This window comes from Aedes aegypti, chromosome 2, assembly GCF_002204515.2.
Source record: "Aedes aegypti strain LVP_AGWG chromosome 2, AaegL5.0 Primary Assembly, whole genome shotgun sequence".
Lineage (NCBI taxonomy): Eukaryota > Metazoa > Arthropoda > Insecta > Diptera > Culicidae > Aedes > Aedes aegypti.
The window spans coordinates 471,381,797-471,401,110 of record NC_035108.1 but is presented as its reverse complement, the minus strand read 5'-3'; the positions used below and the strand labels follow the sequence as shown (position 1 = coordinate 471,401,110).

Sequence of the window (19,314 nt, the reverse complement as noted above, 5' to 3'; positions counted from 1 at the left end):
CTTAACGCGCAACTATTAAGCAAGACCACAGTTATGTGTCGCGAATTCCAATTCCACCGGTCAAAGATCTTTTTGGGTTGGAAAATCTTTCTACTTTCAAGAGCATAGAGGCCCTCACCCAGTTGGAGCATCATGTCAGAAAGAAAAAGAATAAGATAATACCCAAAACAAGACCTGCCAGGTCAAAGTACAAAAATTGCCTGTCAAAAAAGAACACTTTTCATTGGTCGTTTTGGCAGAGGCCTACTTCCACATTGTTGAATTGAATTGCAATAAGTTTGGATTATTACATCTACTTGAATCTAATGTTGCCTAGTCTAACGAGTCCTAAAAATTGTCATATGCATAATTATACTTGATTTAAAGTATTATAATTGACATTGTGCTCATTTTCTAAAAAATATTGCAAATTTTATTCGTAAATCAGATTCCTTAAATAGCTTGCATCCACGTGCACTTGAATCTGTGTCGTAATGGTAATTGGGTGAAAATTGACAGAGCGGTCGCAGCACTATTACAAAGCATAAAGTTCATGCTAATGTTTCATTTCAATTGTTCATCACTTTGAACATAATTATTAGTTCTAATAGTATAACTCAAAACAACAGTCTATGCATGAAAAAAGAGCAATAATACTATGAAAATATAAACAGTATGAATAATAATCTTTACCATAATGTCTCGAAAAATGGATCGACTGAACAATTTCTCACAAGCAGCACATATATGGTACAGAGGTATGAAATGTCTTAAGTTTATTTAGTCTTAAAGTAAGTCTACAGTTAAAAAACTTTCGAAGGGATATGATATATAGAACATTGGTCTACATGATATATAAAAAGCTTTACTTAACTTGAGGATTACTGAAGGAGTCTCTGTACAAAATCCAGTAGGTACCTCTAAAGGATTGCCTAGGTAAATTGCTGAAGGGATATCTGAAAAGTTACCTGGATAAATTGCTGAAGGGATCTGAAGAATTTTCAGGGTAAATTGTTGAAGGGTTCTCTGAAGGAATACCCAGGTGTATCGCTGTGCAGGAATCTCTGGATACATCTCTGGAGAAATCCGTGTATGAATTCCTGGAGGAATCCCAGAAAGAAACACAGTAAAGATTTTGAGATTATAAAAAACTATGGAGGAATCCCTGCAGCAATTTGTTCAGGAGGAATCTTTGGAATAAACCATGGAGGAATCCAATAAAAGATTTCTCGAAAAATCCTTGGAGAAATCTCTAAAGGAATCCATAAAAAGAGTTTCTTAAAGGGCCTGACTTTGTATGGAATCGTCGGCTTAATTTAATGGACCACTGAGAAAAAAGTAAGTTTTATTACAAAAAATACTGATTAACAAACATATTAGACATGGCCCTCTTCCCGCTCTTTTCGATGTATTTAGTTCTATACCGTTTAGTTGCTTTTCGAACTCAACTCTAAAGCCGTCTCTAGTACCGTATATCAGATTGGAGACTAGGCTTTACAGTTAAGGTCGAAATACGCGTATCTGTCAAAAGATACAAACTTCAGTTGAAGTTGTACTACATAGTAGTATCTACTACACACTTAGTTGAGCTCGGCTAAATTTCATTCTTTTGCCGAGATCCGCACAGCCGAGCGATCAGCAACTGAGATTTAGCTGATATGTCAGCAAAAAATTCTAGTTTGCTTATAGCAGCACCTATGGGTGCCGCTGACACCAACTTGACTTTTGCTGAGATGTCAGCAAACAATCTTTAAGAGGAAAATAACCATCATCGTTTTACCGTTATGTCACCAGTCACCGTGCGGCCTCCATTCACCGTGCACACATACAAATTCTTACAGAATATTCATATAAATTTCACAAATTATTCTTTTGTCAGCAAAATAAGATAAAACTGATAAAATGAAGTAGTTTTTGTCACAAAGCGTTCTGAAAAACCAACTTTATGTAGTCAAAATCATGTGAATTCTGTTCGATAATGAGATTTTTCAACACTCTTAGTAGAAACGCCAAAAAATCACATTTTTCATTTTAACGTTAGAGCATGAAATTTTCCAAAATTTCAACAAGTTTTCACTGTGGATGCTATTAGTAAGATGTAATTCATCGTGTGAGCAATGAGATTTAATGCAAATTAGAATTTTTTATTGCTTCTCAGTCGAAACCCAAATGCACGGTGAATGGACCCTTTTCAATATATATGGTTCCTATTACCGTGCATTAGTTTAAAAGGCATGAAATTATTCGGTAATATTAGATTTATTGTTATGTCGTGATTAAACAACTTCATATTTAGGTTTTTAGTGAATATGGAATGGTTTGGACAATACAGTCAAACCTTCTATAACGATTTCAATGAAAAAATAATGATTTAGCCATTTTTTAACTTTTTATGGCTTTCATTGTAAATGAAGATTTGAATACTCTTAAAAATGAGTGCGCACACTAGTAGGAACATAGTTGCTCCATCAACAACGTTTCTTCAAGATACGAAATAAAATCATGAAGAAAACTATACGCACGGTGAATGGTGCACTAGTGTGCACGGTAAATGGTGACATAGAACGGTACGAGGCGACCTTAACATGACATTTTCATACATAATTTTTATGTAATTTTTTGCTATACAACACTAGTTTTAGATTTTTCCCTGAATTATGATATAATTACGCGCTACGTAGTGGTATTCTAGTACGCGTCAAATTATTTGGAAAAGTTATACAATTTTTTGAAGTGCAGATTTTTCTTAAATGCACGGTGAATGGTAGCTTGACGGTACACAATTTCAAAACCAGTTTTTTTGCTCAAAATCGAAGCAATGTTCAAGAAAATCTATCATTGCATTGCACTTGCTATCTGAAATACAATGATAGATTTGCACAAGAATTGATTAAAATATAGACGAAAAAACTGTTTTTTTATTATTTTTGATGATTGAATGATGGATTCTTGAGCCTTAACCGTGATTTGCACAGCTGAGATCGGCATTCTGATTTAAATGTGTACCGTTTTGATTCATATTACGGACAGCTTCAAATTCCGGACACTCTAATTTGTATGGGAAACATTTCACACGAAATGTTTCATTTTTTGCCGTTCAAAAGTTCTCAATTTAGAGGCTCGTTTTAGTAAGCTTTTTCCATAAATATCTTTGAAAATTTATATTGCCCAACTACCTTAGATGGCTCTTTAGTGGTTGGACGATTTCAATTGTTGATTTGTCTTTTCTATTTATGATTTTCATGAGCTGTCCGGAATTCGAATCGAAGTGTCCGGAATATGAGGCAAAAGTAAGGAAGCGTCCGGAATAAGAATCCTGAAAAGGCCACACATTTTGATTTATTCAAAATTATTCAAGTTGCGGAAGCGTATTCTTTATCCACCATTCGAAAGTTAAGGGCTTCCGACGCTCGATAACGCTAAGGAATCATACAGAATAATTTAATTTGTATGCTCTATGCTGGGTTATACTTCGCTGAGGCCTTAAGTGTCCGTAATATGAATCAAAACGGTATGTAGTACAAACATCATACCAAGAAAATGTCTCGTGACTACATACCGTAAAATGGGGTATTAAGGGATGAAAAAATAAATCGACTCGAATTTCAAACAACTTCTAGTGTGCCAATAATTGAACAAAGGACAGCCCTACCATTCTCTGTATATCAAAAGCCGAATACAATGATGAGGATCCTGTGACAGATTTCTGAGATAATCATGAAAATGTGTGATTTTTGACGGAAATGCAAAATGGGGTGTTAGGCAATTTGAGTTTCGTAAATAAAATCATATTTTGTCAACAACAAAACATAATCTTTCTGGTCAACAACTTTGATACTTTTATTCAATTTCATAAGTTATGTTCGAGAGCAGGTCGTTAGGCCGAAAGGGTTGTTAGGCCGAAATAATATTTGAGCATTTACAACTATTTCAAACTGCAAACACATTGATCAGTGTTTTTTCCTTCTTTTAATCAAAAGCTGTTCTTTTTAGTTGTATTGCACAGCTGATATTGTGGGATTCTAGGTAATGCATATTATCGTGATGTAACAACTAACAATCCGTTAGACCCGATAATTCATACGGCGGCTCTTAAGTAATGCAAGTTATCCTGATATATCCCTGTTAGTTACCCATTCGACCTTACGGTTAATTAGAACTTTCGGCCTAATCACCTTTTCAGCCTAATCACCTTTTGGGCCTAACGAGATAGACCGTTATGTTCAGATTTAGTCAGATAATACATCAATATTATTGAACTTGGCACTCTTGCAAGCGAAAACCGTTTGATTTTAACTGCTAAATCTTTCATAGTTATTAATCCTTTTTAGAAACTATCAATACATCGTAAAATTGTCTTGAAATGATTTTTATACTTAAATGCAACAGGATCATATACTTGCAATTTACAAATTCTACAAGCTATGCAGCGCAACTTCATACATAATCTATAATATAAGAAGAATTTAAACAAGCTTTTAGTCTTAAAAGAGGAAATAGCCAATTTGTCGTGTAAATAAAGCACTACACTTAACAAAGTATTTGTATGCAAATACTGGTCGAAAAAATACTACAGAGGAAAAGTGCCCGACGGACCGCAAAGTTTCTCAAAAAGAGCTCAGAAATGACAGGGACTATATATATAGAGAGTAGCTCGAAGAGGCTTCTTTGAATGATTGTTCTGCGTTGTCTTCGAAAATAGCCCCTATTTATTTTGTTGGTTTGTTCAATAGGTAGAGGGTTTGACAGTTCGATAGGTAGATTTGGTTTCACACTTCGCACAACCCTTCATTTATAGACTCTGAGAAATGACAAAATATTATTTTTATTTACCACTTCATAGGAATATCACTAAAAGGATCATTGGCTTCAAAAGCATTTCCAAATAAAAGAATCATGAAAACCTTCTTAACATTTAACTAGTGTGATCGAATAAGTTTAGGATGTAGTATCAAGAAAAATCCCATATTTACTCTAATACCTTGGTATCAAGATTTTCCTACCAGTCATAATCTAAGTCATATCTGGCAATATTGAGAACTAACAAAATAGACCTCTTAACTTTTACAATACAGTTTACTTCACGGAACAAGCCAAAAGTATATTGGAATATATTACGGCATAAATCGAATAAGTATAGTAGCTTGTAAAGTGTAGAAAAGATAATTCCCTAACACCCCACTCATTTTCAAAAAAAAGACTTTTTCCGTAAGAAATATCAAAAATTGAAATCTAGATAAAATTTTCAAAAGTTTTTGTCTGCGTTGTGATCTGAATTGAATATACTTATCTTCTATGTTACTCACATATTTTTCTTAATATTGTTTCATAGTTTTGTAGTTAAATATATTTAGCCTAGAAAATTTTAACAAAAATGTTTTGAATCGTTTTCAATATCTAGACTCCACAATACTTTATTTTAGTAGACATCTCCTACCACATAATGCAGCTCACAATCCTCCAAACAAATCAAGCATTTCAGATGACTGATATATCGACTTTCGACGTTTTTGTGACTTGTCAAACTTGATGAAGAAGTTCAATCCCTTAAAACCCCACGATTCCTTAACACCTTATTTTACGGTACGATTTTCGCCTATTTGTGTGAATACAAGCAAGTGGGCACTTTATTCTGGCGATGACTGTACAAGCTGTCTAGAAACAACTGGAACATGTTTTGATTGCACCGATACATCTCTGATTCGTTTCTACCTTGAACTGTTGTAGGAATGTGTGGAGAAAGCTCTTGATGGTTCAATCAGTCAGAAAGTTTAAATTGATCGAACAATATTGCTGTTATAGTTGGGCTCACAGCATTACACCATCCTGAAAAAAATTAAATGTCAAACAACATTTATTCATTAACTTCCAACGTTATCTCAATTCATAAATTTTATTTTTGCTTTATAAAGCTGTCGAAATTTAATTTAAGCTCGTTTAGCTATAAACACGTTTCAAAAGAGTGAAATATGAGTAAGATGCATTCAATAATGATTGAAACATTTCCAACGTCATAGGATAGACATTTCCAACGGATATCTGCAAATACAAGAAGTTTGAAAAGTGTTCGATTTTCTTCCATAAGTTTGATAAATACTTCCAGTGGCACTTGTGATCGGAGGATAACCAACAACAGTTTCTTTTTGCTCGCTTGATCCAGTTCAATCCATGGTCCACTGTAGGCTGCCTCCCCAATGGCCATGCTCTCTTCCCGGACCTCATTGGCATGCCAGTAGAATGCGAAAATCTGCGAAATGATCATGAAGATGTACGACACCACGATGATGAGCTGTGCGTAGTGTTCGATCTGCGTGAAACAAGTGGAAGTATTACACAATCCAATCAAATACCTCTGAACAAAATCTTACAATGACCAACAGAAAGAGCAATGCACAGAGCATCATGCCGAACGATAGAAGTTCCACCAGACAAATGTACGTCACCAAACCATTCAGCTCCCCAACATAGGCAATCACCCTCTGATGGTCACTGATGATGGCTTCCAGCTGAGAGCGTTGTTCTTTATTAAATTTCCCAGTGCCATTCTGCTTGAAGCTCTCCAACCGATACTGCAGTGATTTGATCTGAATCAAACCGAACAGCGACGTCGAAGCGAAGAAACTCGTAAACGGAATGTACATACAGCACCCGGGAAAGGTGAGCACAGCTTGCATCACATACAGGATCTCATACAAAGGTGATTCGAATTTATTCACGCCAGGGATGTGCATTCCGTAAGGAAGTCGACGTTCGCCGGTAAATAATGGATAAACCACAAAGCAGGCGCTGATAAAGGCACCCAAACCCAGATTGGAGACCGACATCACTCGTGCACGTTTCGTAAAAAGTTGAACCATTTCCTTGGTTTTTTCATCCGGCATTGACTGGAGGAAATTTCGTTAGAGCGCTACTTTGAGCCACAAATTACATTACTTACGATGATTTCCCTGTACACGTCTGCGATTTTCTCCAAGAACGATTCGTACTCCTCGTGGTAATGGACCAAAATCAGCACTCGCAACTTGAAATTCAGGCAAAAATCATGTTCATGTACATTAGGGTATCTCAATAAAAAAAAGTGTCAGAAAGATAATTTGTTGCAAATAGGGTGGCTAATCTAGTGTTAGTGTGTGTTCAATGATAGTGGTAGTACGGTTTAAAAGGTTTTCTACACAATTTTTATTTTTGTGTTTTTATTCCCAAATTAAAATTCATGTGTAAAACATATGTTGGCCACCACTATGGCTGAGACAGTTCTAGTTTTTGTAAAATTTACTTAAAAAAATTATTAGGTTACGTTTTTGTGATGAATCCAATTATTTTTTTTTCGCATTTTGAATTGGAATGCTCGTTCTTTGAATATAAAAAAAGGAGGAGCTGTTTAATTTTCTAACAGCTAATAACCGTTTGAAACCATGGGTAGGACAAACGTTGGCAAATATTATTCAACCCTATGGTTTCCCAAACTGGATATTGAAAGCTACTATATTTAAGGGTCTCAAACGCAAAGAGTGCCACAAGACTAAGCAAGCTTTTCGTCTTTACTGGGCTGGTATCTTAAAAATAAGATATTAATAACCTGTTGCCTGTAAAAAGAGGCCTAAAAGAAATCAAAAAGAGACTAAAAACAAGAAATTAGGAAACAAAATGAAACCTAATTGGAATCAGGAAATAAGAATTTGATTCTTTATACCATCAGAGCAGATAGTTCTCTAAGGTCTAAGACTTTTTTGAGAATTCCTCGTGAAATTACTGCTCGAATTACTGTATGTGTTATTTTTTCATCAGAAATTATTGCAAGTATGTTTAGATATTACTTCGGAATTTTCTAAAGGTGTACATTTAGCTATTACAGGTCAGACTCGTTTATCCGGAGTATCGGTTTTTTTACTCCGAATAATCGAATCCTCCGGATAATCGAATCACTAAGAAGATGAATGAAATCTTCGATTAACTAACTTCAATATTATCTTATTTTTGTTGTTTTATTTATATGATGCGGTGGCGTAGCCAGAAATTATTTCTAGGAACAGTAGGGGTCTTTAAAAGAAAAAAAAAAATGGCCAGCATACACAAAAAATACTTTTTCAAACCCCCCTTTTCTTAAATACGTTCAAAACTGCAAAACCATTCATATTGTATATTGCAGTACCAAGTTATCTTAGATTTATGCATTAAAATTTAAAAACAAGAACATAAAAAAAATTCGAATAATCGAATCCCGGATAATCGAGTCCGACCTGTACTTCCCAAGGAATTTCTTCAAAAATTTTGCTTAAGATACCTCATAAAATCAGCCTTTATTTTCCCAAGAAGTGCCATAGAAATAGAATTTCTCCAAAAATTATTTCTGAAATCATAAACACTCCTCCAAAAATTCTTTGAGATATTTTTCAAGAAAGTCATTCTTTCTCAAAGATTTTATCCAGTAATTCATCCTGGATTTTCTCTAGGACATCCTCCTGGTCAGAACATGTTCTAAAATTCAATTTATAAGCCTCCAGGAAGTTCTAGTAGGGATTTTCTATGAAATTGTAAATCAGGATTTATATTAAATTTTAACTAGAATTTTATCTGAAGATGCCTGCAGCAATTGCTCCAGACCTTTCTTCTAAAAATCCTACAGAAATTCCTCCTTGGATGTTTTTTTTTCAGAATTGCTTCCAGAAATTACTCCAGGAAATGCTTAGAATTTATTTCTGAAAAATAAATCAGTGAGGTATTTCTAAAGAAAATCCTAGAGTAGCCTTTGATAAAACCTGTGTAAGTTTTAAAGTAATTATGATGAATTATCAAAAAAAAAAAGCCCAGATCTTTCGAAGAAGTTTAAGAAGATTGCTGAGATAATCGAAAATACAACCAATCCAATCTCGGGATAGTATTTCGCAGGGTTTTCTAAAGAAACTGCTCAAAAAACATTGGACATGATCTCCTAAGAAATTATGCAAGAATCATTGGAGGAATTATTGAGAAAATTGTTGCAGTATTAACTGGAGTAAAAACTTAAATAGACTTTTAAAAGTTGCATGGGAATATTTTGAGAAACATTTTAAGCAATATTTGGAAAACAGTGGGGGTAATATTTGGATTGAATGCTGGAGAATACTTGGATGAAATGATAGATAAATTCTTAAAAAAAAATAGATTTGTGCGAAGAACCTCTCAATGAATTCCTGGATCCCTGGGAGGAAACATAGATCAATTCTTGAAGGAATGTACAAGTGGAGGAATTTTCGCAGTGTTTCTTGAGAAATCCCTTGAGCTTTTTTTCAAAAATTCTGTAACCTTTGTGTAATTCCTCGGGAGAAATTCTGTGCAAATCTTAAGAAGATATTCTGAAGTAACAAGTGGAAAATTCGGTTGAGGGTGTGAAGCTCAGAATCAATGTTGGCAAGCGGGAGCCCAACGAAAAACCTTTCATTCCATTCTGACGTTACTATAGGAGTGAGGCGTCAAAGTTGTGCCATGCCTACTAGATCGTTTGATGTTCGATCCGCTGTTACATTCTCGGATATCTTTCAACAGGCTTTTGATTGTCAGCCATCATAACAGGGTTGGATCTATGACAATGTACATTCAGTACCACACATCCTCCCTTTTCTCAGGAAAAAACAAGTTTTAAGTGATGAGTTTTCACATCGTTTTCAACATCACGAAAGCTTTTAGGAATTCAGGATATATCTTTCACATCGCTAAGAACTTCCTGATGTATACTGTCTCATATCTCAACTATTCACTTGTACATGCGACTTGGAAACATTTTTCCGCTGTAGGATACGGTGTTGAACTTATTGATCGGTTGAATGTCATTCCATTCATTAGAAACGGCAAGCTAATTCTATGCAATGACATCTCTAAGACGTACTAATTTTGGACAAAATATTGCTATTAATAAACTGACATATACATGTTGAACAGAGTAGCATCAGCGTTTGACTCTCATCTTGTACATTCAAACCACCGTATTTTCACGGAAATACTCACTCGAAGACTTGTTTGGCTGTTGTTACTTGTTTTGATATAACATACCTTGATCTACTAAGTTACTAGACATCATTGGGCTTACATATATTATTCTATAGATACATTTTCGACCACCAGTCGCGCATGCATGTGAACATCACTTTTATTAGGAACCAATTTGTGACCACTAGTCGCGATAGCAAGTGTACACCACCATCGCTTAGAGCAAATATACGACCACTAGTCGAGCTTAAAATAATACTTGATAGGAACAAGTATACGACCACCAGTCGAGTTAACAATATTAATAGCAGTTACTAAGAACAAGTATACGACCACCAGTTGCGGTAGCAAGTTTACACCACAATTGCTTAGAACAAATATACGATTACCAGTCGAGCTTACAACATCAATAATACTTGCTAAGAACAAGTATACGACCACCAGTCGAGTTAACAACATCAATAGCAGTTATTAAGATCCAATACGCGACCACCAGTCGCGGTAGCAAGTGTACACCACAATGGAACAAGTATGCGACCATCAGTCGAGTTAACAACATCAATAGTACTTCATAGGAACAACCATGCGACCACCAGTCGCGGAGGCAAGTGTTCACCACCATTGCTTAGAACGAATATGCGACCACCAGTCGCGCTAGCAATATCAGTAACATTGATTGATAGGAACAAGTTTGCGACCAACAGTCGCGTTAAGGACATATTTTGCAACCATTTGTCAAGTTAGACATTACTTTTATATTGCAACCACCAGTCGCTTTTAGGGACATTTTTTTATTGCAAACTCCAATCGCGGCAAGAATATATAATTTTATTGCAACCACCTGTCACGCTAAGGATTTTTTTTTTGCATTGGAAACACCAGTTTTGTTAAGGACATTTTTTCCATTGCAACTACCAGTCGCGTTAAGGACATTTTTTTTTGCATTCATAAATGTTTTTCTAACATGGCATTTATTTAGAAATAATAATGAATTGAGCAGATTCAAATAGTTTGGATCTCACCGGTTATCGACACAAAATTCACAAAAAATTACTGATTCAGTATGCTTCACACTTAACTTGTAAACATTACTGGATACACAATGTACTGAAGCAAATAGGAAAGAAAACAATCATGTGCACTATTGGGCAAATTTGACCAAAACATCGATAATACTGAATCGATTCAAATTCGACACGTCGAATCGTTTCGTTTATTCAATCGAATCCTTTGTATCCATTTTTTTTTTAGATCGATTCGATTTTTCCAATCGTAAGCAAATTTACAAGAACAACGGCTCAAATTAAGACCAAATCCCTTGAATTAGGGTTTCATGTAGTGCCCACATAAAAAATTGATTAATTGGAACGAAAAATCTACTTTTGGAACATCAATTCAAAATCGCCCATGGCTAGGAAAATTTGCACACACTAACATTCATTTTTCACTCTATCTTACTTGATTAAAACTATTTTATTTTCATTTGAAAGCAGGAGAGATAAGATATAGAAATGTGCGTATTATCACAGAAGAAACGATAAAATGATCACACACAAACAAAGCGAAATTTTATTATTGTTTATATACAAATTTGCAGAGTTGATAAATGTTAAAGGCGTTTTTTTTACGATTGATATAACTAAATGATAAGTTATACAAATTGAATAACATTCAAGAAAACCACTAATAGAACTTTAACACTTCACTTCTCTTTTGCATTATTATACAAATTATACTTATTATACATTATGCACGGATATGTTCAACTGATTTCTGCAAAAAAAAATGGTTCAGTTCCTAACGTTATTCTTCTTCCGTTCAGCTTATGCAGAAAATAGGTCCTTGATAAAAGCAGAATGCTCACTTCATAACTTAGATGAATCAGCTCGAAATAACATAATCTTTGAATCGGATAAAACAGATGAAACACTTTCTCCATTTTTTTACATTCAAATATTGACATCGAAGTAATCTGTTTGAATTCAAAAGCAAAACAAAATATTCACTTCAAAGCCTGCATCGCGCAACTCAAATAGTTGAGGTGATGCTGGTGTTCAATAAGAACAACAACAAGCACAGAGAGAAACATTGCTGCTTCAACGAGTAGTGAAGCGGCTAAAACATATTCATGTCATATTTCCTCTTCAATCAGTTTTCTCTTGTTCATAGAAAATACCACATTGTTGTTTACTTACAGATATATGCCTTTTTTATCAGATTCAAACTTCACTCCACAATCACGCTGAAAACATATTTTCACACGGGGTTTAAGAAGCACTCGACACAAACACATTTTCTAGTGGACACTCCCGCTTGTTAACGAATCCAGGCTCTCCAGGAACACGAAATATTATTTAAAATTCTGGCAGGTTCGCCAAATGTGAAGCTCAGAATCGATGTTGGCAAGCGGGAGCCCCACGAAAAACCTTTCATTCCATTCTGACGTTACTATAGGAGTGAGGCGTCAAATTTGTGCCATGCCTACTAGATCGTTTGATGTTCGATCCACTGTTACATTCTCGGATATCTTTCAACAGGCTTTTGATTGTCACCATCATAACAGGGTTGGATCTATGACAATGTTCATTCAGTACCACACAGAGGGGTTAGTGAAAAAATGTCTGGAGGAAATTCTAGGATAGTTTTGAAAAAAAAACAAAATAATACCTGAAGAAATTACTGGAGGCAATAGGTTTGGAGTTCTCAGGGATTTCCTAAAGCAAGTTCTGGAGAAGTTCTCCTAAGCATACTTTGAAAAATTGCTCGAAAAAATCCTTCTAGAATTGGCAAAGAAATCTCTAGGATAATTTCGGAGAGATCCCTCTAGGAAACCCTGAAAGTATTCTAAATAAAATCACTATTGATGTCTGAAGATTTGAGATATAGTCTCTGAAGCTTTCTCTGGAGGCTGTACAGTTTTGCATTAGGATTCAATGCAAGCAAAATATTAAAAAAGGAACTTAAGAGACCATTTTGGTTAAAACAGAGACTTTAGAAAACTTCCATTAGAGTAGAGAATGTTAAGAGGCTTGCATTTTTCGAGAACTATCTAACAACTACTTCGAGAAATTTCTATGGTAATTCGGAATCAGCCAAGAACTTGTTGACTGAAAATCGTCAAGAGGTTGTTGCAATGTTTTGATAGATTATGTCAACCGCAGAGTAACCGCACGTTCAAAAAACGCTGGCACCACCACTCTCGTGTTTTGTATAACACGATGCGACTGGTCTTAGATTAATCTACAGCAACTTCCAAAGAATAGTCAAGAATTTTCGGATCTTGGAAGCGAACCAGCCTATGGCTAAAAGCCTCACTAGTAAAGAAAAAAGAAAAAAAATCTGATCATTCTCTATTGATGTTTGAAAAACTTCTCATGAATTACTTCCAGCAATGCTCACGGAACATATAGAGTAGAGTGGGGCAAAAGTTCGAGTGGGGTAAGAGTTTCTTTTTAGGATTTCTAGCTCAATTCAAAACAAAACTTATGAATGTCATGGTGGTTAAAATGCTATTTAAGTAAGTAACTTTCACTCCAAATATCATAAAAATCGATTGAGATTTGGAAAAGTTATGGCTATTTGTTGTTTTTCGACGTGAATATTGTAATTTTTGGTCAAACTTTCGTTGCATGGAACCAATTGAAGATGAAATCTTTTTCAATATTTTATGTAAGGGCGTTTCTAGGCTTAGCATAAGGATGCATTTGAGGTGTTTAAGTTTTTGCATATATGTTTGGAAACAATTTTTGGCCCATAGTGGGGCAAAAGTTCGACACATGTATAAACTTACAGAAAAATTTGCAAATTGTTTAAAATCAACATATTATCTTCAAATTTAGCTAAATTAATTTGATCGTGCGAAAAAACTCGCCAAAATTTTTCATTTCCACTTAGTTTTGTTAAAACTTCTATTTTTGGGTATATTACAATTAACCCTGTTTTGGGCAATTTTTTGATGAAAATTTAGTTTGTATTTTTCGGCAAACTTAAGATTACGGCTGGTGTAAAGTATGCCTGTCATAAAAGGATCGATATTTTGTGTTTTAGCCAGCGAACTTTTGCCCCATACTAGATTCGAACTCTTGCCCCACCGATGGGGCAAAAGTTCGTTTAAGACAACCAATTTTGAAATTTGTTATAACAAAAAATGGGTAAATATTTTGGCACAAGTTTGTTCAGCAAAATTATACCCAATATGTTGAAGGTTCACTGTATGGTATTTGTTTTGTTTCAACTGCTATTGTTTTCCTGAAAACTTTGATTATACCACTAAGGTCGAACTACAGGGCCTGATCGTTGATACAATCGACTCTCCACATCTCGATGTTCTACATCTCGATATCTCTCCCTATGTCGGTGATTTTTTCGGTCCCTTCAGCCTGCATACATTTTCACTCTCCATATCTCGATATCCTCCTTATCTCGATATCTCCGTATCTCGATGTGATTTTCGTTCCCAATTTTCTCTCCATATGTCGATATGCCCATTATCAAAGGTTACTAGACTAGATTTTAGAGATTCAAAACAATTTGCGAAGACGAAATGACACCTGTTTGTATTTAATTTTCCTGGTAACGGAGTGATTTTCAATCTAGTATTCGTGAAAGTTTGTTCTATGTTTCGATCTCTCCCTATCTCGATGGTCCCTTCGATATCGAGATGTGGAGAGGCGACTGTATTTTCAAGAAACCATCCATTGATACATTCAGAAATACCACAGAAGATTGCTCCATTAATTTTCCTAACAATTCAAGATGTTTCTTGTAAGAATTCTTACAGTTAGTTTCCCAAGCTTTGCACCATAGGCATTTTGAATCGTTCTTCACACAAGCCAGGATTTTTCGGGAGTCATGCACAAAGCATGTCACGCTTCACTAGGCATGAGAAACCATGAAAACTCCTATCGTGTCTTTCATTCACCATAAGAACAAGTACGTTGATCGAGTTTGCTTGTTGGTATATTGAACAGATGATAAATACAGTCGAAGCTTGTTATAACGACATCGCAAGTGACCGTCGTAATAGAGAAAAGTCGCTATAGAGAACAGTTATAACATTAAAATATTTTTCAAGGGACCGAAAAATGTCGCTATAGAGAGCTTATGTCACTATAAAAGTTGTCGTTATAACGAGCTCTGACTGTAGTTTAATTTATTTTTCAAGTTTCCTACTGATCTTGTTTTTGTTGAATCGTGGGTAGGACAATCCTTTGACTGTCCTACCTAGGCTTTTTTGTGCGTAGCAAATGTCCTACCTGTCCTACCCACTTCCCACGCCTATGGTATAGTATTATAATATTAGTACAGTATTTGGAACCTGAATCCAATCTAAAGTGAGATCTCAACTTTTTTGTTCATAATAATGTTCGACTTGATGGAGCATATGGTGGAGTTGCTATCATAATTCATAGGCGTATAAAACATCAACTTTTTTTATTCATTTTTGACCAAAGTTTTTGAAACTTTGCGTGTTTCTGTTTAAACACAGCTTTGTGAATAAACTTTTAAAGCTGCCCATTTGCATTTTCCATGCACTGAGCAGCAGGTTAATTTGCTTCAAAATAACTTGCGGGAATTGACACGCAATAAGTCAAAATTTGGTCATAGTTGATTTTAACATCGCTAATAGAATAATTCGCAAAGTAATTCCAATGGTAGAATTTGATTTGATGAGTGCTCTACAGGATATTTGTCAATTCAATGCTCTGATTTTCCTCTTCTAGAACTCTTCTACGCTTGATTTGGTCACAAACCTGACGCTCTATATGGTCGCAAATCTAACTGACTCTAGTCACTTTTGTAGCCAACTGGTAATTTACGCTAATTTTGCTTCTGCTCTAGTCCTGGTTAAATTTCAAATTTATCATGAATCAAATCTCAATCAGCTCCACGTTGAGATACACCGTTCAATTTTTCATTAAATCGATAGAGCAATCTCAGACATTTTTTGATTGAGTTTCCATGTATGAAACTTTTGCTTCTGATACTGTTATCCAGCATCTAAGAGGTGAACTTTTTGACACTTTCATTATTCTGGGATACCCTAACGTACATTGTTCGTCACGATTTCCACCGTCCAATACTCACCACAGCGTTGAAATAGAGCACGGCAAAGTAGGCGTTGATAATAACTTCGCCAATATTGCCCCACGCTCGGTACAGATCGGTGAACATCAGCACCGTCATCGCAGTAACCGGGATGATGCTGATGTAGCGCATGTAGTCGTGCTTCAGAATGAAGGACCAAAAGCGCCACACACGGGCATTGATGGAAATGATAGGACAGGCCAGGATCTTCTCGACGGACATTTCGATCGGCGGGCAGACGGCGAATGAATTGAGTCATTATTTTACCCGGGCATATTAACGTTCGAAAATTTCGTTTACTGGCTTGAAATCATCACCTTTGGTGAGTGGGCGGTGGCTAATAGGCACCTGTAAAGCATCACTTTACAGTTAGTTATTTAGATTTTGAAGAGCGGTGATAATTCGTAGTTGTTGTCGTAAATATATAATGGACGGAAAAAGGCTTCAAGGTAAATAACATAGTCAATTTTACAGATATTAACCTAGACTGAACAGGCAGGAAAAATTTACGGTACGAATTATGAAGATTTCTAATTGATATTGATATTGATTTTTTCTTCGGTTTATTAATGACACTTAATACCAAAAGGATGCATTCGTGTCGGATAAAATTAAAAACTCAACCTATTTACAGATTCACTTTTCACAATTCAATTAATTTACAATTCTACATTCTTTTTTTATGTAGATACTTTACTGTCTTTGCATTTATCTCTTTGGTATTCTTAGTAGCTTAGTGTTCTAAGAGCACTTCCACAAGTATTAACTGAGAGCTTTCTTTGCCAAAGTTGCCATTTTCGCATTCGTATATGGTGTGGCAGGTACGATGATACTTTATGCCTAGGGAAGTCAAGGAAATATCCATTACGAACAGATCCTGAAGTGACCGGGAATCGAACCCAGACACCTTCAGCATGGCTTTGCTTTGTAGCCGCGGACTCTAACCACTCGGCTAAGGAAGGCTCTTTGGTATTATTCAAGGCTTCTTTCAGGCTGAGATTGTTAATATTGTATTTTCTGCTTTCCTGCTCATACTTCCTGCTGTGCAGAATAATATGCCGTATATCAAGCAACGTTCCGCAACAGTCCAAGTGGGCGGAGATTTCTTTTTCAGGAGGAAAGTATGCGTGAGACCCGTGTGTCCGATTCTTAATCTCTTTAACACGCTTCGGTCCTCCCTTAACTTGTTTTCTCGAATTGTAATCCATTAGCGTTCCCATTGGCACCGTATGCTTTCTTTTATCGCCCTCAGAGCATCTTCGACGGGGATAAGAGTGTTAACAGCCGGTTGCTGTCTTACCGCGTTGGCCAAGCGATCTGCTTTGTTATTTCCGGTTATGCCAGCATGTCCCGGGATTCAGCAGAACCTACATTTTTGTTCCGCACAATGTGCTCGATCTTTTGAATCCATGTGCCGAAAGATCCGGCCTTCAAGGCCTGCGGGCAACTGGTCGAATCCGAGACTATCGCCATATCGTTTCGGATGTTAGGGATTGAAACCGCTTTCTTTATCGCATACGCTTCTGCAGAGACAACGCTGCACTCCTTCGGTAGACTGAAAGTTCCGGAGATGTCATTGTTATAAAGAGCAGCTCCTATCGTGTAAACGACGGTCGAGTTGTGGAATTGGGTCGACAAAAGTTGCTGGCGACTGAACGTACTTTCTCCGGTGGGTCCCCGGCAGTAGCGTAGCTAGGGGGGTGCGGTGGGTGCGGTTCGCACCGGGCCCGAGTTCATAGGGGCCCCCAAATCGTGGTAAGAGTTTCATTTAATATAATGAATTTGATTTCTAGAAAACTAACAGGTTAAAAGCAGATGAAAACTTGTTTGAAGGTGACATTGATCGTCAATGTGTAGGGCCCCATAATCAATTGTATTAGTGATTAAAAAAGCTTAACCCACCGTCGGTCGCCCTAGTGTACTGAGTACACGCACTTTGCAAAAACTCGAAAAACACGATGAAACCCCCTTCAAATCGCTCCGGGTGTTGGTCCTATTCCAATATCTACTCTTCTTCTTGCTTGTAGGGAAGAAATTTTTCGAAAAAATCAATGAAAAGTATTCGAAAACTTCGTGTTTCTAACCTAAGTTTTTACGCGTGTACTCAGTACACCAGTGCGACCGCTCGTGTAACTTTTTTTACCGGGCCCGTCACACGAGCGGTCGCATCGTGTACTGAGTACACGCGGAGCATTTTGATTATAAATCTAAAGCTAGGCAAGATAGAATATTGATGTCTTCGGAAAATTTCTTCAGTTCAACTGTACCAATCGGTCAGTGGACAAATGAAACTTTGAAAACATCCTCACCCTTCAGTGGCCATCGGAATGTGTCCCGGGGGAACCGATGAAGTGGACATTTCGCAATGCAACATCTCGATCACAAATATCTCAGGATCTAGATTTTTTGGCAAGATGGTGTCTTCGGCAAAGTTGTTCAATAAATCAAGGACTAACATGTGATAGGCTGCTTGTTTCGGAATTCTGTCACCAGTTGGCGCTAGTGAGCATGTAATTTTGTTGCATCAGGATCCTGATTACCTAGAAAGATGCGGTCTTCGACAAAGTTGTTTAGTAGGTCAAGGACTATCATATCATAGGCCATCTAACTTAAAATTCTGCCATCAGATGGCGCTAGTGAGCATGCAATATTTCAATCACGAGTATCTCATGATCCCGATTTTTCAGAAATATGGTGTTTTTGGCAAAGTTGTTCGATAGTTCAAGGACTAATATCTGATGATCTATTTAATTTAATTCTTTCACCAGATGGCACTAGTGAGTATGACATTTTTTGAACACGGATATCTCAGTACCCCGATTACTTAGAAAGTTGACGTCTTCAATAAAAGTGATGAGTAGGTGATATGCCATGTGATAGGCCACCCAACTTGAAATTCTACTACCAGATGGCGCTTGTGAGCATGCTGTATTTTGATCGGGGCAAGCTGTAAAGTAGATCAAGGACTAAACATGTGATGTGACGTTTGATTCGCAATTTTCCCACAACACGGTGTTAATGATTATTAGAGCGGTTCATAATATAAAATAGTTTGAAAATCCAATCTCGCATATGTTCGTTACTATAATTATTATAAATATAACGTTCTGTGAAATTTTCAGTTTTCTAGGTGGTAATTAAAAGGTGGCCAAAAGACGATGTAGGTTTATATGCAAATTACTATGGAGGAATTTAAAAAAATGTTCCAAACACGTTAATACTAGATTGTTAGTACTTATCATCACATAGTAAAAACTCATTCTTCAAACTATAATAAAATAT

The 19,314-nt window shown here is 36.2% G+C and overlaps 1 protein-coding gene across 1 annotated transcript; it reads right to left on the bottom strand.

Annotated features, from left to right (window-relative positions):
- Positions 1 to 5,916: 5,916 nt before the first annotated feature.
- Positions 5,917 to 16,254, bottom strand: LOC5567345 (odorant receptor Or2). The gene is made up of 5 exons (XM_001651704.2): positions 16,033 to 16,254; positions 6,917 to 7,000; positions 6,348 to 6,863; positions 6,077 to 6,286; positions 5,917 to 6,018 (listed from the first exon to the last, which is right to left on the bottom strand). The coding sequence occupies exons 1-5, from the start codon at positions 16,252 to 16,254 to the stop codon at positions 5,917 to 5,919; spliced, it is 1,134 nt and encodes a 377-aa protein (XP_001651754.2).
- Between the last annotated feature and the right edge of the window lie 3,060 nt (positions 16,255 to 19,314).